Here is a 26,945-nt window from a genome sequence, read left to right on the forward strand (position 1 = left end):
ATTTTACATATAGTAATTGTTATTTGACAAATGGGCATGGCGTATTTACCAGTAAATTGTTTTTCCAACTTCTCCTGAAGAGCAGCCTGTGTCTTAAAGCATAGCTGGTTTGTGGCTTCATACTTTTTCACTAGACCGGTCACTGCAGCACCAATAACCTCAAGTTCTGTAGACCTAAATTGTCGGCAGAGCGTGTTCAGATTCTCCTGTGTGCTATCAATACTGGATTGTTGGGTTTGGAGTTCTTTCTGCATTTCCTTCATTGAAATATATAAAAAAATGTTCACAACACAATTACAAAGAGTATGTTTAACAATTAGCAGTTTTCAGGTTATTTTACCTTTTCCAAAATTACAATATGATGGAGTCTAAAGGAAATTATAGAATATTTCTCAGAAACCTAATATAATGTTAAATAGATTTTAGCATCTACTGTCTAATAATGAATATTTGTTTCCCAGCATAAACATTGGTGCACCATCATCACCATACGTACTGACCGCAGGGTGAGACACTCATCCAACCACCACTTGCAGGTAATTTTACATCTGTGTTTTGTCACATAGGATAGCGTGATATTCCCTAAATTCTATTTTACTACCCGTTGCTTTCTTTTGGCAGGCGCTCACGTGGACCCTGTCCACTACCTGCAGCATCCTCATAATTCAAGTGTCCCAGTTAATTAAAAACATTTATTTGAATTTATTTATCTAAAGCCACCTCTGTGTCCTTTTTCTGAGCGCCAGAGTTTTGCCTATATACCAATACGAGTATCATGTTAAGAAAATGACTCTACCCACGGAATAAAGTCATTTTTCTAACATTACATTAATGTTTCTGAGAAATATTCCATGTTTTCATTAGACTAAAGGGGGTGTTACACGCAGAGATATCGCTGAAAGCACCCACCCCCGTCGTTTGTGCGGAATGGCAAATCGCTGCCCGTGGCGCACAAAATCGTTTGAAGCCGTCACACGGACTTACCTGCCTAGCGATGTCGCTGTTACCGTCTCCATTCTAAGGGGGCGGTTCGTGCGGCGTCACAGCGACGTCACTAAGCGGCCGCCCAATAGAAGCAAAGGGGCGGAGATGAGCGGCCGTAATATGCTGCCCACCTCCTTCCTTCCGCATTGCCGGCGGCCGCAGGTAAGCTGCAGTTCGTTGTTCCCGAGATGTCACATGTAGCAATGTGTGCTGCGTCGGGAACGACGAACAACCTGCGTGCTCAACAATCAACGATTTTTTAAAAAAGAACGACGTGTCAATGATGGACGGTGAGTATTTTCCATCGTTAACGGTCGTTCCTTGCTGTCACACGCAACGACGTCGCTAAAGATGCCGGATTCCGTGACCCTGGCGATATATCGTTAGATCCGTTGTTGCGTGTAACGATGCCTTCAGGCATATAGTCATTAGAACAGTGGGATAAATGTAATAATGCGCAAAATAAAAGAGTTAAGGCCCCATTCACACGCTCTAGGGTATGTGCTCTATCTGTACACATTATTGTCTATGAGACTTTTCTCATGCCCGCTTTTTTTCTTTCTTTCAAACATAGGCCAAATGAAAGGGTCCGTCAAAAAAATGCATTCCATTTGAGTTGCATCATAGTGCTGACTATTTGTCAGTTTCTACTAGTAAGTCTCTATCAGCTTTTTTTCTCATACAAGCAAAACAGGTGAAACACAGAGGTAAAATCGCAGAAAAACTGCCTCCAACACATTGGCGAAAACTGATTTGTTATTTTTTTTGTGGACAAGAAAAAAAAATTGTGTGAATGAGATCTAGGAGTTAAAAAGAACCTTTCCATTTCTTACCCCCAAAAAATTAATAGGAAAAAACACCATTGGTATCACCAATAATAGTTTAGAGAGAAAAGCATAGAAGGAGCACACCACCAGCAATCACAATCTATTATTGAATTTTATTAATGCAAAACATACATGGGTTAAAAACCCATAAAATCACTAAATGCCAAAGATGTTACACGTGAGCCAACAGCAGATAACAAGAAACCCCATCAGTAGTACAATGCTATAAAGCGATACCATATTTCAACCTCTAATGTAAAAAAATAGAATAAATGCTGATGTGACGCCTTGGCCTATCAGGACGTCTCAGGGTATTGTGCAATCTGCTCTTCTGTGCAATATCCACCTCCTCCTTGGTTATGGTTCCCTAACCAATGGTGTTGCCAAAACCAGCTAATCAAAATCCTAGGAACACTCTGCATTACACCCACCAGACACACCAGTGGACGGTCTGAGTGGAATAGGGTCGCCCACTTGGGAGGTTGGTAAGGGGAGGTCAGGAGTGTCAGGAGGAGGCGAGTGTAGTGTTGGAAGGGAAGGAGAGAGGAGGTCAGGAGCTGGGCTCCTTGGAAGTACTAGGTAGCAGACGGTGGTCTGGGCCTGGTAGAAGCTGGACCCCCGGTCGCAGGCTATCGTGACAAGGGGCGCGGTATTGTCGTGGAGGACAGCCGGCGGCCTTGTACCATCACCGGGCTGGGACCAGGGCACGACGGGGTACGTGGACCTTAGGTCAGGGAGTAGCTTCAGGCAACCTGACAATTCACCCGACGAGAACGGAGCCTTCAAGATCTGCTCTCCACCCGCTCCAAAATCGGGGTACTAGCGCAACGAGGGGGATAGGACTTTCCACTAAAGCGGTCCAGGAAATCCCAAGCGTGAACCCTGAGAGCAAGCTCCCTCAGTTAGCCACACTGGGGAGCGGGACCCGATTAGTTTCAAGCTATAAGGGCCAACTAGAAGAGAACAAGGTGCCAAGGGAAAGGTCACAGATCATCAGGCAACACCAGCAGAAACGGGACCCAGACGTATTCCCTCTCAGTGGCAGCGGTGTCCAGAACTTTGATTTACTAAGTTGTCGGTGTCAGCTTTATGGACTGAGTAAGCAAGTGACCCCTACCTCCCCAACGGCACGTCCCGCCACCATCACTGAGTCCCGGAGCATTACCCCTACCCGTGGAGGGGTTAAACACCTGGTTGCCCACTCCATCGCCACCTGGTACTCCCAGCTGCAGCGGTGGTACTCCACCTTACCACACAACACAGGTGGCGTCACAAACTTTAAATACACCATCCCCTGTAAATACCCCCTTTATTCGAGTGGCCGCATGACCCCCAGGTCCGGACGCCCCTCGAGCCACCGCGGATCTGGATCCGAGCAGCCCAGCTGCTGACGTGGGGACGGCACACTGGACACCGTGGAAAGAATGCATACTCCACAAATAGTACTATAATACACTGTATGTATAAACAAATGGAAACTCCAAAAGCCTGACTAAATGAACAGACCATTAAATGAATTCAAACCTGCTGGTTGTACCCTCTACAGGAGGGAAATCCAGTGTGAATAGAGGAGTAAAGCGCACTTGTGCCAGGGATGTACCTGGATATGGGGGATCCAAAAAGTGGCCTAGAGGTCAGCAATGCTTGGGACCCAGGTAGCTAGATTATAGATGGGGCTGCTGAGGCATAATCATCCTCCGACGCGTATCGCCACTGCAAATTTGGCTTCATCAGGGAGAATGCAGCGGCGATACATGTCGGAGGATGCCCCAGGATTGGACACCTAGTGGATGCACCAATTCTGGCTCTTTGCCCGGGGTGTTCTGGATTTCTCTGGTGCGATGGCAATCAGAGTAATATTTTTTGGGGTTGATGCTAGCTGTGTAGTGTCAGCTAGCATCAAACTCTGGGATTAGTAATGGAAAGGTGTCTATCAGACAACCCCATTAATCACCCAGTAATCCAAAAAAGAACACACACACATGAAAAAATAATTTGAATAAAGACTTGCCCACACGATCCCTCATTCACCAATTTATTATAAAAAGTGTTCCCACAAAGTTCCTCCGTAGTAGGCCACGTTCGGCAAATGCAGCTTTGGCGACTGTGACAACTACTTTCATTAGCGTTGCACACCATTGAGCTTGTGACTCTGATAAGAGGTATCGTCACTACCCAGCACCTGTGAATAGCTGTACTTTACTGCTATTCATAGTCGCCAAAGCTGCATTCAGGGAAGGTGGACTATGACGGAACTTCGTGGAATATTTTTGATAAATTGGTGAATGAGGCATAGTGTGGGGAAGTCTAAATGCTCGAGTTTCCATTGACTTCAATTATACTTGTTTCTTGAGTCGAACCCCTCCAAGCATCCGTCCTCCTTGATTCAAGTACCTAGCACTCGAGCATTTTAGTGCCCACTCATCACTACACAGTACCGCAGTCAGTTGTCGTTAGGTGACTAGAAGAGCACGTCACTGGAGAAACATTTGCAAGCCACCTGACTGCTCTGCATGGATGCTGTGACTTCTCAATGACGCAATCCCTATTTCAGGAGGGCAATCCCTATTTCTGGAGTTGGCAAAGATCTCCAGAGCTGCCTGCATAGAGTATGCCTTTATTAATTATTTTTAGGCAATTTTCTAGGCATGGATTATATACTGTCAGACCATCCTTTTAAATGGTTCTACTTAAAACTAAATCTTATCCTAAAAAAAGCAAGCCCATATACAGCATTGTTGACAGAAAAATATTTATTACTCTTGGATGTAGGGCATATAAACACAACAAAGTTACCACTAAAAGTGGTTGTGGGTATGGGTTAATTCTGATTTCCATCTGTTTACCATTGGCTTGTGGCTAATATACATGTACTATAGACTATTTTTAACATTTTCCACAAAGGACTCAATCAAATCCAATAAAAGAACGCAATGTAGTGGGGTTTCTAGACAATTGAGATTTGGAATCCATTCAAGTCATGTACACAAATGAAAAAAAAGGCCAACACTATATAAAACAAGCAAAAACTTAGTACTTTATAAATTATATTACCTTCAATTTTTTCATGTCTTCGGGTTCCTGACTATTCTCATATTTCAGAACTGATTCTTCTACCTTGTTTAACCAGTCTGTCATTTGGGCAATGAACGTTTCCAATTGCATTTTCTGAGTATTAAAGTCATGCAATGTTCCCTTGGCCACTTGAGAAACTTCTTTTGCATGTTCCAATTTCTGCTTCAGATCTGCTGCCATGAACTAGATTAAAACATAAGTGACATCAGTTCTTTAAAGAGTAATTTTTAGGGATAATCGAATACCTCAAATATTCGGCTTCGCGAATATCCGCCGAATAGGTTGCCGCTATGCGAATATTCGATGCGCAATGTAAGTCTATGGGAAGCCCGAATAGTTCCGAATAGTTGTTTTTCGGGTATCCCATAGACTTACATTGCGCATCGAATGTTCGCGAATAGTCGAATAGCGGTAACCTATTCGGCAAATATTCACAAAGCTGAATATTTGAGGTATTCGATCATCCCTAGTAATTTTGGAACAATCGACTCTCATTGGCAAATTCATGGAATCACTGATTGGGATGAGATTGAGGCTCTCCAAGGATCCTGAGTTTGGGGCACACTAATTTTTGCATGCAGTACTTACGAGTCTGAAACCCTGAAATAAATTCAGTCCTACTAAATCTATACAGCAAAGCATTCTGAGCCTAATTCATCATCTACTTTTCTTCCGAATTATGGTATAAAGCTGATATGTCAAAAACGTTTTGTGCAACTTCAGCTGTGGAAACATGTATCAACTTTTGGTGTTTTTACTTCTTTCTTGAAAAGTGGGAAGAACTTTAGGCTATGTGTCCACGGGACAATGTACCCGCGGATTTTGCCACGGAAAACCAGTGGCTTTATCTGGATTTTCTAGATAAATCCGCAGGTTTTAGCAAGTACAGATAATCCCCATGTTATCCTATGGGACATGGGGAGTGCTGTGTCCATACTGCGGTATGTGCGGCTGCGGAATATGCTGTGGATGTCCCGCAGCCGCACGTAACTATATGTCAATTATTCCTGCGGAAATACCTGCGGAATTCTCGGCCCTCCACTATGGAGATAGAGGCCAGGACTTCAGCAGGTAAGTCGAATGAATGTCTGCAGGTTTTCCTCAGATATTTCGCTGGAATCCCGCAGCTATGTATAGCTGCGGATTCCGAGAAGCTGCTGCGGGAAACCTGTGGACATAACTGCGGATATATCCGCTGGTACATAGTCCCGAGGGCACATAGCCTTAGAGGGAGAGGGGGTGGTAGTGCGCGGATAACAAATTCATCACAAGTTACGCCACAAACGAGGAGTAAATTACTATTATTAATTTGGTGCATCTGACTCCAGCGCACTCATCACGAAAATCGGCATACAAAGTGCAGGTCTTGATGAATCAAGACTGTAAAGCAATGCAAAAATTTAGTTAAAGGCATAGCATTAACTGTATTAGTGTGCAACTACACTTTCAGATAACAAGTCTTAAGCTTCATTTGGTGAGGGTTCAATACTGAGACTTTCACCAATGGCTAAAACAAAAGAGCGATAAGTTCTCAGCCAAGTACTTCTCTCCTCGGAGGCTCAAGGTGGATTGTAGAATTTCTCTGAGAATTTCTCTACTAACTTCATTTTGGCAATTAATAGGGACCTCTGCACCAGGACCACCACCAAACAAAATTTCTAACATTCTTCTGTGACAGATCAATACATTACCTAAAAGTTCAGTTAAAATTTAATATACAGTACTTTTACAGCTTTCCACAAAATAATAGGGAAGATTTACTAAACTACTGTCAATGCGCTATAATTCTTAATTTTACTCTTCCTCGTCTTAATTTTAACGACAAACCTGTCTTACGTGCTTTGCACACTCATTTATTAAAATTGTTAGACACTTTTTGAACCATGTTTGAGTAAGGGGGTGACATCTTGTCGAAAATGGTGCCAAATCATGTGAAAGAGTGTCTGACTTGAAATGCGACAATATGTGACACTACTGTGTTAAAATGTAACTGTAAGGCTGCTTTTACACTATGTTTTTTTAACATGCGTCCTGAACGTTTTTTTAACGCAAAAACGGATCCAGTGCAAATGCGTTTTCATTTCAATGCATTTGCAATGGACTCGCGTCAACATGCGTTCACCTGCGTTTGCGTGCGTTATAGTGAGGATCCAGCGAGTTGCAGTTTTTTAACATTTTTCAAAAATGCTACTTGTAGCGTTTTTGAGCTGCGTCCAAATACTGCAAATTGCTGGATCGTGACTATACTGCATGCAAACGCATGTGAACGCTGGCATGCTGATAGACAGGATCCTGCTTGCTCTACTGAGCATGCACAGAAACCAGCCTTGGGTGATCAGTCCCTCACTCCCCCTCCCTCTCTGCCTCTCTCCCTCTCTCCCTCTCCCTCTCTGTCTCTCTCCCTCTCTCCCCCTCCCTCTCCCTCTCCTCTCTCTCTCCCCCGCCTGAGAGCTGCGGACACTCGTAACCAAGGTAAATATCGGGTAACAAAGGAAAGCGCTTCTCTTAGTTACCCGATGTTTACGTTGGTTACGTGTGCAGGGAGCCCAGCTCCTAGCAGCTGCAGACGCTCGTAACAAAGGTAAATATCGGGTATCCAAGCAAGTTACCCGATGTTTACCTTGGTTACGAACCTCCGCAGCTGTCAGAAGCTGGCTCCCAGTCTATCACGTTCAGTTCCACTGACTCCCGATCACATGACTCCAATGCCCGCCCATAAACTTAAAGTGACAGGACCCTGCAAAATAACACATGCGTTTTTTTTGCTGTAAAAGCAAGATCCGCTTTTACAGCAAAAAAACGTTCATGATGCATGTTAAAAAAACGTAGTGTGAAAGCAGCCTAAATCTCTGTCAAAAGACAAGCTGGTTATGTTCGTTATAAAGGGATGAAAACTTAGATTATATGGTCTAAAGATGTATCAATTTTTCATACGGCTAGGTAGTAAAGATGGATAGTTTTAGACTGTCTAACCTAAGTTTAACCTTTCTAAAAGTAAGACATTTTTTATTAAACCATGCCCCCGTATTTCCAGCTCACATTTTGCTAAATTTGTATCTGGTAATGTGAAAACCCTATATCCCTGAGGTATCTGATAACAACCTAAAGCAGAATCTGTTAGTAGGATAAACCTTCCTAAGCCATCTACAAGGGAATGCAGACCATAGGAGCCTGAATAAAGTGATTCCTTGATATCTGTGATCCATTGTTTGATTCCAGAGAAATACCTGTTTTTCGTATATGTAAATGAACTGTTCCAGTCTATGGGCCAGACACAGATCTGCATGAGAATCTGTCTCCAGAGTTTATTTTTAATAAAAGCACATTTACTATTCTTTATCGCCCAGTTCTGGCTTTTTTGTTGCTTTTTAGCTCAGTTCAAAAATCGGTGGTAAATCTGCAGGTTAATAGCATTCTGAATTTGCACATTAAACTCAGCTGCTGGGAGGAAATTAACTTGATTTCTCCCATCAACCTTTCCAGTTTCAGTCGAGGGGCTGGCACCGGCGCAGGTTCAGTCACCTCTGTGTGTATTGAAAGCAGAAGCTATAACAATGCCCCAACACTGACTGACAACTTCTTTTAATGTTGGTTACATGGTTTTCTAAATACAGTGCCTTGCGAAAGTATTCGGCCCCCTTGAATTTTTCAACCTTTTCCCACATTTCAGGCTTCAAACATAAAGATAAAAAATGTGGGACACAATTGTGAAGATGAACAATACTTATTTCTTATTTTAAATTTTTGTAAAAAATAAAAAACTGAAAAGTGGGTTGTGCAATATTATTCGTCCCCTTTACTTTCAGTGCAGCAAACTCACTCCAGAGGTTCATTGAGGATCTCTGAATGATCCAATGTTGTCCTAAATGACTGATGATGATAAATATATAATCCACCTGTGTGTAATCATGTCTCCGTATAAATGCACCTGCTCTGTGATAGTCTCATTGTTCTGTTTAAAGTGCAGATAGCATCATGAAGTCCAAGGAACACAACAGGCAGGTCCGTGATACTGTTGTGGAGAAGTTTAAAGCCAGATTTGGTTGCAAAAAGATTATCAAAACTTTAAACATCCCAAGAAGAACTGTGCAAGCAATCCAATTGAAATGGAAGGAGTATCATACCAGTGCAAGTCTACCAAGAATTGGCCATCCCTCAAAAATTTGATGTCGAACAAAGAGAAGACTGATCAGAGATACAGCCAAGAGGCCCATGATCACTCTGGATGAACTGCAGAGATCTACAGCTGAGGTGGGAGAGTCTGTCCATAGGACAACAATCAGTCATACCCTGAACAAATCTGGCCTTTATGTAAGAGTGGCAAGAAGAAAGCCATTTCTCAAAGATATCCATAAAAAGTGTTGTTTAAAGTTTGCCACAAGCCACCTGGGAGACACCAAACATGTGGAAGAAAGTGCTCTGGTCAGATGAAACCGAAATCGAACTTTTTGGGCACAATGCCAAATGATATGTTTGGCGTAAAAGCAACACAGCTCATCACTCTGAACACACCATCCCCACTGTCAAACATGGCGGTGGCAGAATCATGGTTTGGGCCTACTTTGCTTCAGCAGGCACAGGGAAGATGGTTACAATTTATGGGAAGATGCATGGAGCCAAATACAAACCTGTTGGAGTCTGTAAAAGACCTGAGACTGGGACAGAGATTTGTCTTCCAACAAGACAATGATCACAAACAAAGCAAAATCTACAATGGAATGGTTCACAAATAAACGTATCCAGGTGTTAGAATGACCAAGTCAAAGTCCAGACCTGAATCCAATCGAGAATCTGTGGAAAGAGCTGAAAACTGCTGTTCACAAACGCTCTCCATCCAACTTCACTCATCTCCAGCTATTTGCAAAGGAAGAATAGGCAAGAATTTCAGTCTCTCGATGTGCAAAACTGATAGACACATACCCAAAGCAACTTGCAGCTGTAATCACAGCAAAAGGTGTCGCTACAAAGTATTAACTTAAAGGGGCCGAATAATATTGCACACCCCACTTTTCAGTTTTTTATTTTTTACAATAATTTAAAATAAGCAATAAATATCGTTCATCTTCACAATTGTGTCCCACTTGTTGTTAATTCTTCACCATAAAATTTAAAATTTTTACCTTTATGTTTGAAGCCTGAAATGTAGGGAAAGATTGAAAAATTCAAGGGGGCCAAATACTTTTGCAAGGCACTGTATTTTTTGACAATATAAATCTAAAAATTGTGACATACATTTGTATTCAGCCCCCCTAAGTCAATACTTTGTAGGACGATCTTTTGCGGCAATTACTGCTGCAAGTCTTTTGAGTTATGTCCCTACCAGATTTGCACATCTAGAGGGTCAATTTCTTGCCCATTCTGATTTGCAAACTAGCTCCAGGTCAGTGAGGTTGGATGCAGAACGTCTAAACGGCAATTTTCAAGTTTTGCCACAGATTCTCAATGGGATTTAGGTCTGAACTGTGACTGCGCCATTCACTGCGTTGATCTAAACCCTCCATTGCAGCTCTAGCAGTATGTTTAGTGTCGTTGTTGGAAGGTGAACCTATGCCAAAGTCTCAAGTCTTTTGTAACCTTGAACAGGTTTTCGCTGTATTTAGCTCCATCCATCTTCTGATCAACTGCGCCCAGCTTTCATGACCCTGCTGAAGAAAAGCATGTTTGACGGTGGGAATGGTGTTTTCTGAATGATGTGTAGTGTTGGTTTTCTGCCACACATAGCATTTTGCATTCAACCCAAAAATTTTCCTTTGGTCTTATCTGACCAGAGGACCTTCTTCCACATACTACATGGCTTTTTGCAAACTGCAATTGGGACTTCTTATGGCTTGCTTTAAAAAATGACTGTCTCCTTTCCACTCTTCCATAAAGGTCAGATTTGTGGAATATACAGTACGACTAACAGATGTCCTGTGGACAGCTTCTCCCACCTAAGCTGTGGATCTCTGCAGCTCCTCCAGAGTGACCATGGGCCTATTGGCTGTTTTTTTTTGTATTTTTTTTTTTACATTAGTGCTCTCCATGCTTGGGATGTCAATTTAGGCGGCGACGATCATGTCTTGGTAGGTTTGCAGTTGTGCCCTACTCCTTCCATTTTTGGATGATGGATTGTACAGTGCTCCGTGGGATGTTCAGGGCTTGGACTATTTTTCTATAACCTAACCATGCATTACTCTTCTCCACAACTTTATCCCTGACCTTTCTGGTGGTATTTGACTTTCATGCTGTTTGATCCATAATGTTCTCAAACAACCCTCTGAGGTCTTCACAGAACAGCTGTAGTTAAACGGAGAATAAATAACACACAGGTGGACTCAACTTACTAATTAGGTGACATGAGAAGGCAATTGGTCCTTCAGGATTTTATTTAGGGGTATCAGTCTACAGGAGGGCTGAATACAAATGCATGTCACAATTTCAGATTTACATTTTTTTTATACATTTAGAAAACCATGCATCATTTCCTTTACACTTACTTAAATACTTGGTACTTACTGTTGGTAAATCATATAAAATCCCAATAAAATACATTTAAGATTGCAAATGTAATGTTTATGAATGTGGAAAAGTTAATGGGGGAATGAATACTTTTTAAATGCACCGTACACACCAGTGTGCTGACCATAAAAAAAGTATATAAATCTAGAGTATCAGCCATAAGATCCTAAACTAATGTATAGCCATACAACACACCACATTGTATCAGAATGAATGAAGATATAAAAGAACACACAATTAGCGATAAATACTTGAAAATATATCTCGGCTTCCATTATAAGTATAAACATATACAGACAACATAATCCAAATAACATTTTTTAATACAAAGTCATTTGCCGTGTCGGATTGCTTTAGGCATTACGTCATGCGGCTATTCCTAGACATGGATTTGCACAAAACATTAAACATGGCTCTTTGCTGTTTCTACATACAATATGTAACGTTACCTGTAACTCTGCCGGGGGCTCCTGGCTCCTGGTCAGTTCCTTCAGTTCACAAATCTTAGAGTGAAACTCTTCCAACTTTTGCCCTTTACATGTAACTTCAGTCTGAATTTTCCCGGGAGAGAAAATGGTGAACAAAGAATAAAATAAGTTAAACAGTTTTCCAGAAATATCTTGATTCATGGCCAAACCACGCTCCCAAGCCAGGAGGAGTGCGTAAATGAAGAAGAATTTTCCAGCACAGTTTATTACATTCTGGGTCTAATGAGAAAAGAAAACTTACTATAAAGAAATATAAAGGCTACTATTATTCAATGCAAATCTGCATTATAGCACAAACCCCGGGAACTGCAGGGAAGCTGTTCTGTAAATCCTGCAATATTCTGTGCAAGTCTACAGAATCTGCGCACTGATCTGTACCGAGCATTAAATGGACACACAAGTGAGACTGAACTCATCCATACCTGCGGGGTGAGTAAACATTGATGTATCTATGTATTGTGAAGAATGAATTACATAAACTTAGATTGAAAAAACAACACTCAGTACTGCATTATGGAAATAGTAACTATAAACTCGATCAATTGAATCATTTCTGCAGGGGTTCTCCAGGAGTAGAAAAAAAAGCCAAATAATGAAAGAAAATGTCACTGTAAAAATGTCTAAATACCTATAATTAGCAAATCACAGTTGTTTTGCCTAGAGAAAATTCACACTTATGCGGGCGTCACACGAGATGAGCTATCGCGTGATGCATCGTCGGGGTCACGGTTTTCGTGATGCACATCCAGCATCGCTTGCGATGTCGTTTCGTTTGACACCTCCGAGCGACGCAGAATCGCTCACAAATCGTGAGTCGTGTACTCGTCGCTTATTTTTAAAAAATTGTTTATTTTTAATGGCGCCGGTTGTTCATCGTACCCAGGACAACACACATCGCTCCGTGTGACACCCCGGGAACGATGAACACAGCTTACCTGCGGAAGGAAGGAGGTGGGCGGGACGTTTACGTCCCGCTCATCTCTGCCCCTCCGCTTCTATTGGCCGGCCGCTGTGTGACATCGCTGTGACGCCAAACGTCCCTCCCCCTTCAGGAAGTGGACGTTCGCCGCCCACAGCGAGGTCACTCAGCAGGTAAGTACATGTGGCGGCGGTTTAACGACTTTGTGCGCCATGGGCAACTAATTTCCGTGACGCACAAATGATGTGGGCGGGTACGATCGCTCATGCAATCGCACGATAGATCGTACCGTGTGAAGCCCGCATTAGGCTAGACTCTAGAGTGACACTGGCATATGACTCACATGAGTGCAATGCGAGTGACTCTCACGTTCCACTCGGCCCCATGTTAGACAATGGTGCAGCTCACATCTGCAAGTTTTTCCTCAGCCCTAATCGGACTGAGTCAAAAATCGCAGCATGGTCTCATTACTCGCACCTATACAAGTCTATGGGTGCGAGTGAAACATCGGCCTGCACTCAGATGACATCCAAGTGCAGTGCGATATACGCACAGGCTGACAATTGAGGAGATGCAGTGAGTAATATCTCCCTCTCCTCCGCATCTTTGGTCTGATCAAAAGATTGGATCACAGTTACATGACGCTCGGCTCACGCTCGCAGCAGAGCAGGAGCCAAGGGTCATTAGCATATCACATCTGATGCTCTCGCATTACATGCCATACGCTAGTGTGACTCCAGTCTTAAATTTAAAACGTCCACTGCCTTGCTACACAGACAGAAACGATTTAGAATGTTAGTAAGAAAGGTACCTATGTGCAGTAGGAAGCTCATCCACCACCCTTCATGTGTAAAAAGATGTGCCCTCAGTGGATAAACTTATCAAGTACTGGAGATACCAGGGGTGCTGAAGTAAGAAGAGACCGCTCACACTGCTGTCCAACATGTCTCTCCGATCAAATACTGCAGATACCATGGGTGCTGAAGTAAGAAGAGACTGCCCACACTGCTGTCCAACATGTCTCTCTGGTCAAATAGTGCAGTTACCATGGGTGCTGAAGTAAGAAGAGACTGCTCGCACACCTGTCCAACATGTCTCTTGATCTGATACTGCAGCTACCATGGGTGCTGAGGTAAGAAGAGACTGCTCACACTGCTGTCCAACATGTCTCTCTGATCTGATACTGCAAATACCATGGGTATGAAGTAAGAAGAGATTGTTCACACTGCTGTCCAACATGTCTCTCTGATCTGATACTGCAGATACCAGGGGTGCTGAGGTAAGAAGAAACTGCTCACACTACTGAATACTATGTAATTCTGAGCAACTATACATGGTATGCGTTATCTGTAGTGTAACTTTCTACTTCACAGGCTTGCAGGCACTTGTTTAAACATTTTAGGACAGGTTTTTCAGTATAAAAATACAGTGGCCATTTTAATGCTATAGTGATTACCTCTCTAGACAAAACCACTATGATTTGCTAATTAAATGTACTGTACTTTGGAATATATTTCTAAGTCTTCCATTAGTTATTTTTTTTATTCCCATAAAACTCCTAAAATATCCTTATGTTTTAGATTTTATCCTGTCTTATCTGTATTGCCTCTGGCTACCAGAAGAGCTATTCCACTTAACTTTTATTGCATTAGTAATCAGTAAGTAGCTGTAATGACAGCCAATACATGCTGCCATCTGGTGCTGGTTGTATAATATATGTTTAACACTGAAATGCTGCGACATGTCAGAGCTTACCATAGCTTAATAGTCGCTGGGAACAAAGTCACAGAATGACTAGTCAGACAGGCAGGTACCTGGCAGTGCCTGCGGCTCTGGAGTGATAGGCTTCTTCTTCCATGAGAGTATAGGGAGAGACCTATCACTCAGGGGGAGACGGTGGGGAGAAGCCGCCGGGGACCCCCCTGTCCGACTAGTCTCTCATGCATCTTGGTCCCGGGCGGCTGGTAAAGTATCATTTTCTCTGAAACCCTAAGATGTTTTAGAGTTGAATATATACGGCGGAAATTATACAGCCAGTGTCTGATACACGCTGCCCGTGGTTCCAAGTAAAAACCTCAATCGCACCAGCCATCTACTTGTAGAAAATGGATGGTAAAAGCAGGATATGAACACTGGTATATTAGGAAAAACAGAATATTAATCAAACTGATCACATACAAATGTATCAAGTGCCAAATGAATGTTCTTTGCTGATACAGTACAAAGGTAATGGGCTGTCATGCCACGCAAAAAAGAATAAGTGCGTTTTATTTCAATACATGATATGGGTAATTTAACCGATAATTTTAAGTTTTATTATTCCTTTTAGATAATATAACTCTCCATGGATCATTTAACACACACCTGAAATTCTTCAAGACTGGTCTTCATTTGCTGACTGCTGTTCAGGTTAGTGATGTTCTCACTCATCTGTGAAATGGAACTACTGGACCAGCCATCGATTTCATCATTAATGCTCAAGACATCTTCCCATAAGGACAAGCTTGCACTTAGTCTTTCCAGATTTTCGTCTATTCTCTCCAGCACCTGTGTAAAACATTGTCAACAGAATACGATGTTAGATCCTAATGTAAACTGTATTCGTATGGGCTAATGTTGATGACAACCGTCACTGTCAGCCTGCCTTGTCACCATATTCACATTGCTTATATTGGAATGGGTACTTTCTGCTTGTATGGCGCATGTCTTTAACATTTTGCAAAAATTGCGTTGAATCAATGGGGCTTTGGATTTTGATCCCTACTGGTGCTGTAGCATCTACGTCTCTAAGAGCATATCAATGACATTCTATTGGTATATTATTGAGACAGGTACATTTAAATTAGAACATTGTTACAGGATCCTGTCCAGTTCTGCTCTGAGTGTATGCAAAATATACAACCCTACAACGTATTGTATCTTTAAAGAACATAACATCCAACAATTCTGCGGACAGTCATGCTATGTGAGCATAAAGAAGTATTTTGTATATCTTTTTTCACTTTCTGATGTTTATACTCCAAGCAAACCAATTCCAGATGCTCTTTGCTTTATTAGACTGATTGGCGTCTAATTAAGCCACACAATTACTGATACACAGCACACAAAACAGAGAATATGACGCTGATTAATAACACCAGCAAAACTTTGACGCATTGTGAGTCACTGGAAAGTGACTGCAGTATAAATCATGTAGCAGAAGATAAATGCATCTTACGTCAAGCCATTGATCCACGTAGGAGTCCATATCTTTTTTCACTAGACTTGAATCACAGCCATGGATTCGTTTTAGCTCAACTAACAAGTGTTTTCCTCTGTTGGTGAACTCGTCCAGTTCTTTTTGATTTTCATTCAGGTCATTCCTAGCCAATTCATGCTTGGAAAAAAAAATGTAAGTCACATTAGTGATCCAAATCTAAAAAAACACAATATTTAGAAGAAAAACTACAGATTTCATAATGAACATTAATCTGTTATCTACCATATTAGAATATTCGTAATACTGTAAATGCACCTGTAAGAAAATCTTATTCATAGACATTATAGAGGACCTTTCACTAGATTTTTCATGTTGAACTGGACACATGATGTAATAGGTGCTGCACAATAGAATACTTCTCTTCCCGACCTCTTCTGTGCAGAGATACACCAAATCAGTCCAAGCGGGCATTACATGAGAGATTTCACTGGGAGCGTGTACTTCTACCGCTTTCTGATGCTGACCACTCATAAGCAAGCAAGAACACACTTGGGAAAGAAGAACATGTCTCATACTGAAAAGAAGAAGGAAGAAGTGCACGCCCCCAGTGAAATCTCTCTGGTACTGCCCACTTGAACGTAAATAAGATTAACTGTTTAGGTGCTAAATATTTTGATTACTAATATCTCTCAACCGGAGAGGCAAAATAATAAAAAAGTTATATTCTGCTTTGCAGCCACTATTACATTGTGTGTCTAGTTCAAAATGAAAAATTTGGTGAAACGTCCTCTTGGCATGTTTAATCCTTCGATATGACTGTAAACACCTTGAAAGGCTGCAGTTATGATATTATGATATGCAGTTATGATTATTAGACTGAATAAAAACATAAATCCAACACTTTTGTTTTTGCTTCAAGTTTACATGAGCTGAGTTCTAAGATCTAAGGCTACTTTCACACATCCAGTTTTTGCTCTGCGGCACAATACGGCACTCTGCAGAAAAACCGCAACCGTTTTTTTTGCCGCCGGTTGCGTTTTTTTTTTGCATAGACTTACATTAGTGCCGTATTGTGCCGCATGGGCTTGCGTTCGGTCCGGTTTTTGCCGCATGCGGCAGATTTAGCCGATGCCGCGGCCAGATGGAACGTTGCCTGCAACGTTTTTTGCTCCGGCAAAAAAAAACCGCATCGCGCCGCATCCGGCGCATTTTCAATGCATGCCTATGGACGCCGGATGCGGCGCGAAGCGGAAAAAAACGCATCCGGCCTCCGCATGCGGTTTCTTCCACTGCACATGCTCAGTAGCGTGACGCAACCGGAAAAAAACAGACCGGCCGCATGTAAAAACTTATGCAAAGGATGCGGTGTTTTCACCGCATCCGTTGCATAGGTTTCACAGCCGGATTGAGCCGCACAGCTCAAGCCGGATGTGTGAAAGTAGCCTAAGACTTTTCTTGTATGCAAATGACCTTTTTCTGTCAAATATTGTTCACAAATTTGCCTTGATCTGTAAGTGAGCATTTCTCCTTTGCCAAGATAGTCCATCCACCTCACAGGCTTGTCATGTCAAGATGCAGACACAATTTTGGAAGCAGTGAGATGGGTTCTGATACAGTATAGAGAGCGAGGTGGGAATGTGTGCAGGCACAGTATGGGAATGAGGGAAGGATGGCTGCATACACCGTATGGAGAGCGATTTACATACATGCGGTCACGTGCTGACTAGGCATTCGTGGCCTCGTACAATACAAGTGAACTGAGTAAGGCCAGACATGTCTAGTCAAAATGTGGCCATAAGTATGCAAATTGCATACTTGCGCTGACATGACCATCCGCTCTTGCCGCTTGCATAGGAGAATCTGAAAGTGTGTAGTGCGCGCACTGTGAGAATTCAGAAGTCTGCTGTCAACTAGGGTGACTGTAGACTTTCATCACAAACCTGGAAAATCCCTTCAATAAAAGAAAATTAAGCACTGTAGCATGCCCAATACTAACAGCAAGTAATATACTCACTGTCAGGATTCAGCTCCGCTTGCTGGTTCCATCAGTCATGACCACTCATGCGATTTTGATACTTATGGTCACATGACATCTAGCTGTTCTTCCTACTTCTCTCAATGAAACAGGAGCTGCAGTTTTCCATTAAATATGGAGAGAATAAGGAAGAGCAACTTGTCAGTATGTGACTGTAAGTGTGCAAATGCATGAGCAGTCACATGACGAATACTCAAACCGCATGTGATGGGGGGCGCCAAACTGAATACTTGTCCTGGGTGCTGGAAACCCTAGATTCGCCTCTGCGGCTTATGGTAGAGAAATGAACATTAAATTCAACAGCTTCGTGGACATTCCTTCAGTCCTCATTTCAATTGCATGCTTACTCAAAACTCGTGATATCTGTGGCATTGTACTGTGTGATTAAACTACACATAATTGAGTGGCATCTTATTGTGACAAGCCTAAGGCACAAAAATCATGTTGTGTAATCAGCATCTTGATGTGCCACACATGATGGATTTTTTCGGCGAGACACGTTGATGAGCGTTGTTGTCCTACCCGTCACCTGTGAATAGCTGTACTTTACTGCTATTCACAGTCGCCGAAGCTGTATTCAGTTCAGAGCTAAGCTGACATCAACCCCCAAAAATATTTCTCTTGTTTCCACGGCACCAAGGCAATTGGGAACAGCTGGGCAAAGTGCCAGAATTGTCAAATATAAGGGATGCTTCTGGGGAGCTTGAAGCCACCCAAGAATTAGCACATTACAATAAATGCACATTGCCGGCTCTTTCCGACTGCCCTGGTGCAGAGGCAATCAGGGTGATACTTTTAGGGGTTGCTGTCAGCTGTGTAATGTCAGCTGGCATCAAGCCCAGAGGTAAATAATGGAGCGATGTCTATCTGACATCCCCATTACTAACCCAGTAATTAAAAAAAGCACATAGGAAAGAATAGTTTATTTGAACAAAGGCTCCCCAACACTATCCCTTGTTCACCAATTTATTGTTGTTCTCACGAAGCTCTTCCATCGTAGTCCATGTACCCTAAATGCAGCTCCAGAGACTGTGAATAGCAGTAAAATACAGCTATTCTCGGGCACTAGGTAGTGACGACAACACTCATCAGAGCGGCCGGCTCAATGCTGCGCTCAGCGAGATCCGGCGACACTGTAGATCAATGTCATCACTACTCGGTGGGTGTGAATAGCTGTACTTTAGTGCTATTCACAGTGGCTGGAGCTGCATTTAGGGAACGTGGACTATGACGGAACTTATTGATAATTTTGATAATAACTTGGCTAACAACTGATAGTGTGGGGGAGTCTTTATTCAAATAAACTATTTTTTTACTGTGTGTCATTTTTTTGGGGATCAAGATTTAAGCTCAATGACCCTCTCATTAAGCCAAAATCTCGATCTGTGAATGCGCCGCCCTATTTCCATTTTATTGAAGACTGTGCGCAGTGTGATTCTACAGCCTGTCTTCAATAAAATTGGGCTGGGGTGGAGCATGAGTAAATCAAATTTTCGGCTTAATGAAGAGGTCATTGAGGTAAAATCTCGTTCTATGCATGTGTCGCCACTTTACTGAAGAACTGCAGACCGGCTGCAGAATCACATTGTGCATGTGCCGCCCACCGCAATGATGCAAGCTGTGGTGCAGAATTCCAAAAAGGAGGCAGGTCGTTGGATAAAGAGTGACCTCTAGAAGAAGCAGAGGAGGAAGGTGGAGGGACAGAGAAGCAAAAGACCCTAACCCCAATTCCCACCCCGATGCTCAGAAGACATCATCAGATGAAAACTTTAGAGGAAGATTATTCAACAACCACAAATCGTATTCCTTCACTGCAGGAATCCATTTAATCAACATTACATCTAAAATTTACTTTATAGTGCTAAATCTTAGTGACTGGTTCTCTTTAAATGCTAAGGATTTATATCATGAACATAATCTTACCTTTGTGATGGTACGACGGATGTCTTCCTGGTCTTTTAAAGTTGACTTAATTGTTATCACGTTTTCTGCATTCTCTATAAGTCTAGTAATAGACGACCTCAGATGTTCATATTCCTTCATTAGGTCGATAAGAACCAAGCATTGCTCTTGACTATAGTATGAGAAAAAAATGCTTAGAATTCAAGATCAACACATTTAATTATTATAGGCTTGAAAATGTTTTATCAATTAAAGTTTTTTCCGACCACAGAAAGGATCTGCTGACATGGACCGACCGGTGGCAAGAAAGCTTTACCAACCGGTGATCGTTTAAATGCCTGTTGGCACAGGCAGACCCAAGTAAATGATGTACATTGAGAGATTCGAAATAGATCACGCAGTATGGATAAATTGCCGTGGTTCCGGCCAGTGAGAGCCCTCTTTACATAGGACAATGTATCACCCGGAACAATGATCTTTATTCCTACCCAAAAGATCATTTCACCCGATAAACAATTGTTTTGCTCTTTCATGAGATGAGTCTGTTAATACTGCAAGACAATCGTTAAACAAGCATTTTTAGAAAAACGCGTTCACAATTATCTTGCAGTGTAAATGCAGCTTAAGAGATGACAGGATATGACATTACCTACTGATCATCACATGTCTATTTGCTGAGACCCCTCACAGCTATTACAGCTACATGCACACGCTGCATCTTTTTGTGTTCACAAACTGCAGCCAAAACTGCACGTTGTCAGAGAGAGCCTGGAAATGTCACAAAAAACGCTTGTAATTGTAGGTGCGTTTTTGCTGCGTTTTTGGTGTGTTTTCAGTGCATTTTTCACAACATGCATTTTTGTGACAAATGTTGACAAAAACGCAGGAAGAATGAACATGCTGCATTTTTTTGTCACAAACTTGACAAATAAAACGCTGACAAATAAACTGCAAAGTGCGCACAGCAAATCTGACTTCTCATAGACTTTGCTGGGAGGTCAAATGTCAGAAAGTTCTGATAACAAAACTTCAGCCAAAAACGCAGCAAAAACGCAGCAAAAAACGCAGCGTGCGCATGTAGCTTAAGAATAGGCCAAAAGCTTCACGGCACTGGTTAGAAGTACATCTAGATTCACTAATACTAGTGCTCCAGTGCTGAGCGCGGATCCTACTTGGTGCGGTGAATTCACTGCCCAGTCATGAATTTCACTTTCATGAACTTCAACTTCTTCAATAAGAAATTCTAACACAACCTAACTAGTAGACTTGGAATTCCCTGTTCTAAAAAAATCAGATTGAACTTCACCAAATACATATTCCAGGGCAGATCAGTGGTTAGTACTGTCTCCATGAAGCACTGGGGTCCTGGATTCAAGTCCCACCAAGGACAATATCTGGAAGCAGTTTGTATGATCTCCCCATGTTTCTATGGGTTTCCTCAAACACCCCAATAACATATTGATAAGGAATTTAGGTTCTAAGCTCCAACTGGGACAGTGATGACAATATCTGTAAACTACCTTTGAAATTAATGCAGCTTTACATGAGAGTAAACAAAAAAATAAAGAAATAATAATGATGGTGATGTAACATGGCTCCTTTATGCTTACTTTTCACTAATGAGCTTGTTTGTGTCTTCCCAAGTCATTATAAGACCATTCAGCTCCTTATCTGCTTCTGCAGCCATGGATAAATCCTTCTGCGCGATCTGCTTTGCTTTCTCCATAAGCCAATGCTTTTCATGCTGGTAGGAGTTGATTTCTTCCTCCAGTTCATTGTAAAACTTTAACCTATATTCAATGGTACAACAATGGTTAAAGGTAATTTTAAGAAACTGGTCACAGGAGAAACACCAAATAGTATTAGTAAACTAGTGAGTGCAAATGGACTGCTTAGTGCCCATCTGAGTGCCAACTGACAGCTAGAGAGAGACCGGTAAAAATAAATTATAATAGTCATTGATAATGGGATACTGGGCAAAACAAGTTTATGAAGTGAATAAGTCATCTATTTGATTCATCTATGCTACTTCTCATTTCACTGGTTCTTAAATATACATCCCCAAACAGTATTTCTACCAGTGTCTCCAGATCTGACATGTCCTCCATAACTGGAATCTAGAGACTTTGACAATTCTTTCTGTTTTATATTTTTTTTTTTTAACCAACAAATTTACCATTGATAAATAGATTGTAAAATTATTGGCTACTATAGAACCTCTATAAGGCGTACACTAAAAGGGGTACTCGGGGGAGATAAAAAATTCTTCTACTGTCCTTACCCTCAAACGATAAAGATGAGATGCCCATTGCCTGTACCTGTAATTCAGTATGACACTGGATCTGCTCTTTTCTGCTCCCCCTACCCTCTGGGACGTGACATTACACATCAGGGGGCTGCTTCTTTTCTCTCTGAGAAAGAGGGGTGTGGTGGAGTAGTGGCCACATCCCCTGTTCTTAGATTGCAGGGAGGCAGATATTTATTACAACCAATTTGGTTCAGAGATTAAAAAATTGTGGCCTCTCCACTCTTCCACATGACTCTGGGACTTTAATTTCCAAATGAAATGCAAAATTTACTTTCATCTGTACCAAGTAAACTAAGTGACACATCGTTGGATTCAAGGTCCCTCCTCCTACATCATACATCATACTGCTCTCAGATAAGGTAGCAAAAACCTGGTGACAGATTCCCTTTAAGAGGATTTCTATAGTTTTATATTGCACAAGCCACTGACTGAAGCTAGGTGTCATACTTTTTTATGCCATGATGATATCCTAAAGCAGTGTTATATGAGATAAGATAACCTTTTCTGGATCCTGAAAATTTTCTATTATAATGACTTACATTGCTTAGGAGTCTACCAACAAAACACAATACAGTGTCATCAAAATGCTTATTGTAATCATGCAATTAATTGATATGTCGTGTTATAACGTTACCTTTGCTGAAGAGCCTGTAATGTTGGCTCTTTCATGTCGTCACCATCTGCCTTTTCTTCAATATCTTCAATTGTCTTAAGCAGTTTCTCCCTACAATCAAGAAATGATTTCCAGAGTGCTCCAAGAGCTTCTGCTTCACTGAGTTTTGTTCCCAGATACTTCTGAACCTTCTCCAGTTCCATATTTAGGTTATCGGCCAGAGCCCTGCAGGACGTCCTCTGCTCAGTAGTGGAGCTCTTAAGGTGGTACTGAGCTTTGGTAAGAGCTGTATCTAATCCTACTGACTGTGCTATTATTTCATCAATTTCCTGAGCAACCTTATCTATGTCTTTCTCCAGAGACTCAGATTTGTCTTTATCTAGGCTGCTTGCATCTTTAACTTTTTCTTTTAATTTACAGAGGACATTTAGGGTTTCTTGGTGGCTTTTCAAGAAGAAGCCTAGCTTGGATAGGGACTCCTGTCGTCGCTCAATGATCTGCACGGTTTCTTCATATAACTGAACACAGTCTGTGACCCGTCCTTCTAACACCGAATGATCATCCGGAACCGTGAAAGTGCACAACTTTTTGAGCTGAGCCTTCAAATGATCTATTTCTTCCTGTTGTCTTTTCACTTTTCCGATATGATTCTGGAAATAATGAGAAAAATCACGTTGGATGCAAGCTGTGCATAAACTATATCTATCGAAGGGTTAAACTACAGGGTTGTGTTTGAATGGCCACGTCACAGTGCAGACCCAAATCCCATTGACATACAAATTGCTGATCACAGTCGTTCTCCATCCAATCCCTCTGAGCTACATCTAGTTTGCAAAGAAGAATGGGCAAAAATGTCAGCTTCTAGATATACAAAAGCTGGTAGAGACATCCACCAAAAGACTTGCAGCAGTAATTGCAGCAACAGGTGATCCTACAAAGTATTGACAAATGACAACAGACAAATGCACTTCACAATTTTTCAGATTTTATTTTAACATTTTTTAGAAAACCTTTTATTATTTTCTTTGCACTTCACAAATACTTGCTATTTGTTGGTGCGATCAGTGTGGCGGCAGGTTAAAAAAATAGTGCGCATTGAGGGGGCGGTGGCAGAGCTTCTTTATTCGTTTATTCGTTATTTCCCTACTCTTATAGACCATCCCTCTGCGCAATTCTGGGTTTCTTATAATGTAGTTGTAGCGCCCCTGAACCCATCAGGGCACTACAAGGTACTGCGTCCTGCCAAAGATGCAGGGCCTACCCCTAGAGACCTGGAAGACCAGTGCCGGTAACAGCAAAACATTAAAATCCCAGTTTTCCCCATCCACAGACTGGTGACAGAATAGAATGGACCCAATGGATGGCCACCCAGGGGTGGAGCCGATCCAGTCCACTAAATGACAACCAGGTGGGAGGGGACGGACAGTTAGAGAGTTAGTAAGTGGAAGTGAGGGAGAACGGATGTAACTACTCTGACACGCGAGTGTGACGGTGACCTGAGGGCCCAGGCGTGTGGTTGCCGGTGGAGTACGGAGAAGTACTCCCGGAACCATAGCACCGACGAGGTACAGAGCCCTAGGTCAGGCAATCGCTCCAGGCAGACTTGATAAAATCTGCACAGTGAGGGACCATGCAGGACCTCACTGATCTTAGAAGCCCGGGGGCACCAGCAGTAACGGGAGAACCAGGGACCGGAACGAAACACCTACAGGGTTCACACTGCCGCCGTACGGACTAGAGACTGAGAGACAAACAGGAGGGGACCCCCAGACGCTCCAAGCCATGGGGACCCACCAACTTGAGAGGTGCAGGGGAAAGAAGCCACCAGGTCATCAACCCGGCACTGGGACTAAGGGAACCAGAGGTGAACACCAGCCTTCCTCCGGGTACCAGTTACCATACACTGTGAGTAAAGAGAACCGGTTACAAAGCAACTCTTTGTGTGGCCTACCTTATTCCTGCGCCTAACTCCATCACCTACCCCCTGGGGCCCCGGCCCCACTTGCGGAGGGCCCAATATCCAGGCTGCCATCAATATCAGCCCCAGAGGAGAGACTGTGCAGCGGCGGTTCTATCTCTATAACCGCAACTCGCAAGTGGCGTCACGACATAAACTTTATTGAACAATCCCCTGTATATAATTCCCTTTTTAAAAGCAACCGCAGGGACATGGAATCGGGCAACGACCACCCAGTGAACTGTTCCCCGTATATATAAGGCCCGGGACCGAGTACCCCATAGCCCTGGTGTGACACAGAGTCATGCTGGAAGATCTCTTTAGCCTGGGAACTAACACCTTCAAATCCTTTGTACAGGTTCAAACTGAATATAACGTCCCAAGGTCCCAGTTTTTTAGGTACCTTCATATACGTACGGCGATCCAATCTCATATGCAAAAGGTTAGGGTAAAGAGACCGATATCGTTGTTCCCAATGATAGGCATTGTGAAATCACAGGCAACCCAGGGCTTGATATCGACCATATACACTTATCTGTTATCGCTGGGGGTAGAGTCAGCTTCCCTGCCAGCCCAGGGCAGATGGAAATCCCTGATCCCTTCCTTACAAGGAGAGGAGTGGGAGGAGGTATTGGAATCCCCAACTACAGTATCCCCATCCGCCAATAATAGACTGATTCAATGTGATATCATTCAGTAGGCATACCTCACTCCCATGCGTTTGTTCAATATGGGTCATTTTCGCACATCGGAATGCTCGTGATGTCATCTTTCAGGGGAAAACTTTACAAACATGATATGTAGCTGTCCTATTATATTTACGTTTTGGCAGGAGGCGACTTCCTTATTATCATCTGTCGTGTCGATTCCGGTTCCGTGTCACCCTTATTGTGTCTGTTTGGAGTGGTGGAGGAGGAATCGTGGGATCACTATATAAAAATATTTCTTAGGGAAACCCTGTTCATGGCTAGGAAGTTGATAACCTTAAGATGGATAGGTGGTTCAGATCCGACTGTAGGGTCTGGGTCAAATTAATAAATTCAATCATACCCTATTAAAGAGTGGTGTATTACAATAGCGGGCATCCAGAAAAAAATAAAATCTGGACCTGTAGAACTCCTTCCCTAGCACACTCACAGAAGCCTAAAGGTGATCACAATGGCACTGATGGATTCCTCTGGGTGTTAGAATGTAAAATGCAGAATGCTGTCCTGCAGTATATTGAAACACTACGTAGCTGTTATTGTTGCTTTTGTTTTGTTTTTTTATGTTGGTTCTTAAGCCGGTGTTACACGCTACGATTTATCTGACGATATGTCGGCGGGGTCACGGTTTCCGTGAAGCACATCCGGCATCGTTAGCGACGTCGTTGCGTGTGACACCTATGTGCGACTCCGATCGATAGCAAATAGGTTGAAAATCGCTGATCGCTAACACGTCGTTCATTTTCAAAATATTGCTCGTTGTTTGGATCGCAGCAGACATATTGGTACGTTTGACACCCTGCCAACGACGAACAACATCCATATGACCGCCTTGGTCAAACAATATATCGCTGAACGATTTTGCGTCGCTTGTGCGATCGTTACGTGTGACCGCTACTAAACTACCTATGTGCGATCTCGGCATTTCGTAACTACGATCTGGGCGTGTCACATCGCTACTGAGATCGTCAGATAAATCGTAGCATGTAACGCCGGCTTTAGACCATATTGATTGAATTGTCTGTGTACTCCATATAAAACTTAATGAATGCATACATATTAGGATGTATGGAAAACAACATCACTCTGTTTTAAGTATAAGATGACGCCATGGAAGCTGTGAGACAGTTTATTAATATGCCTAAGCTTGATGTAGCCTTCCATGTACCGGGTTTGTATAACGTTGTACACATTGTCAGATTTTTTATGTTTGATGTGATTATGCTGTTAATAAAACAAAGTTAAAAAAAACCAAATACTTGTTACTTCGTGTTTGTATATCACATAAAATGCCAATACACTAAGGCCATGTGCACACGTTGCGTTTTTTTTATACGTTTCTGCAGCATTTTGAGCTGCAGCGTTTTAATGCAAAAATGCATGCGTTTTGATTTCCAAGCTAAGTTTATGGAAAATAGGGATTTTATGTGCGCACG

At 42.4% G+C, this 26,945-nt stretch overlaps 1 protein-coding gene across 12 annotated transcripts in view; it reads right to left on the bottom strand.

Moving 5' to 3' along the window:
• SYNE1 (spectrin repeat containing nuclear envelope protein 1) overlaps positions 1–26,945 on the bottom strand; it is a 672,549-nt gene that overhangs the window by 311,841 nt on the left and 333,763 nt on the right. For all 12 annotated transcript variants that reach the window (XM_075339554.1, XM_075339558.1, XM_075339562.1 and 9 more), the window contains 8 exons: positions 22,870–23,498; positions 21,538–21,717; positions 19,949–20,099; positions 16,009–16,167; positions 15,156–15,338; positions 11,834–11,935; positions 4,866–5,069; positions 50–257 (listed from right to left, as the gene is read on the bottom strand). In XM_075339554.1, coding sequence (XP_075195669.1) covers positions 50–257; positions 4,866–5,069; positions 11,834–11,935; positions 15,156–15,338; positions 16,009–16,167; positions 19,949–20,099; positions 21,538–21,717; positions 22,870–23,498 — 1,816 coding nt within the window. The remainder of the gene's footprint in view (positions 1–49; positions 258–4,865; positions 5,070–11,833; positions 11,936–15,155; positions 15,339–16,008; positions 16,168–19,948; positions 20,100–21,537; positions 21,718–22,869; positions 23,499–26,945) is intronic.

Source organism: Anomaloglossus baeobatrachus, chromosome 3 (assembly GCF_048569485.1).
Source record: "Anomaloglossus baeobatrachus isolate aAnoBae1 chromosome 3, aAnoBae1.hap1, whole genome shotgun sequence".
Classification (NCBI taxonomy): domain Eukaryota; kingdom Metazoa; phylum Chordata; class Amphibia; order Anura; family Aromobatidae; genus Anomaloglossus; species Anomaloglossus baeobatrachus.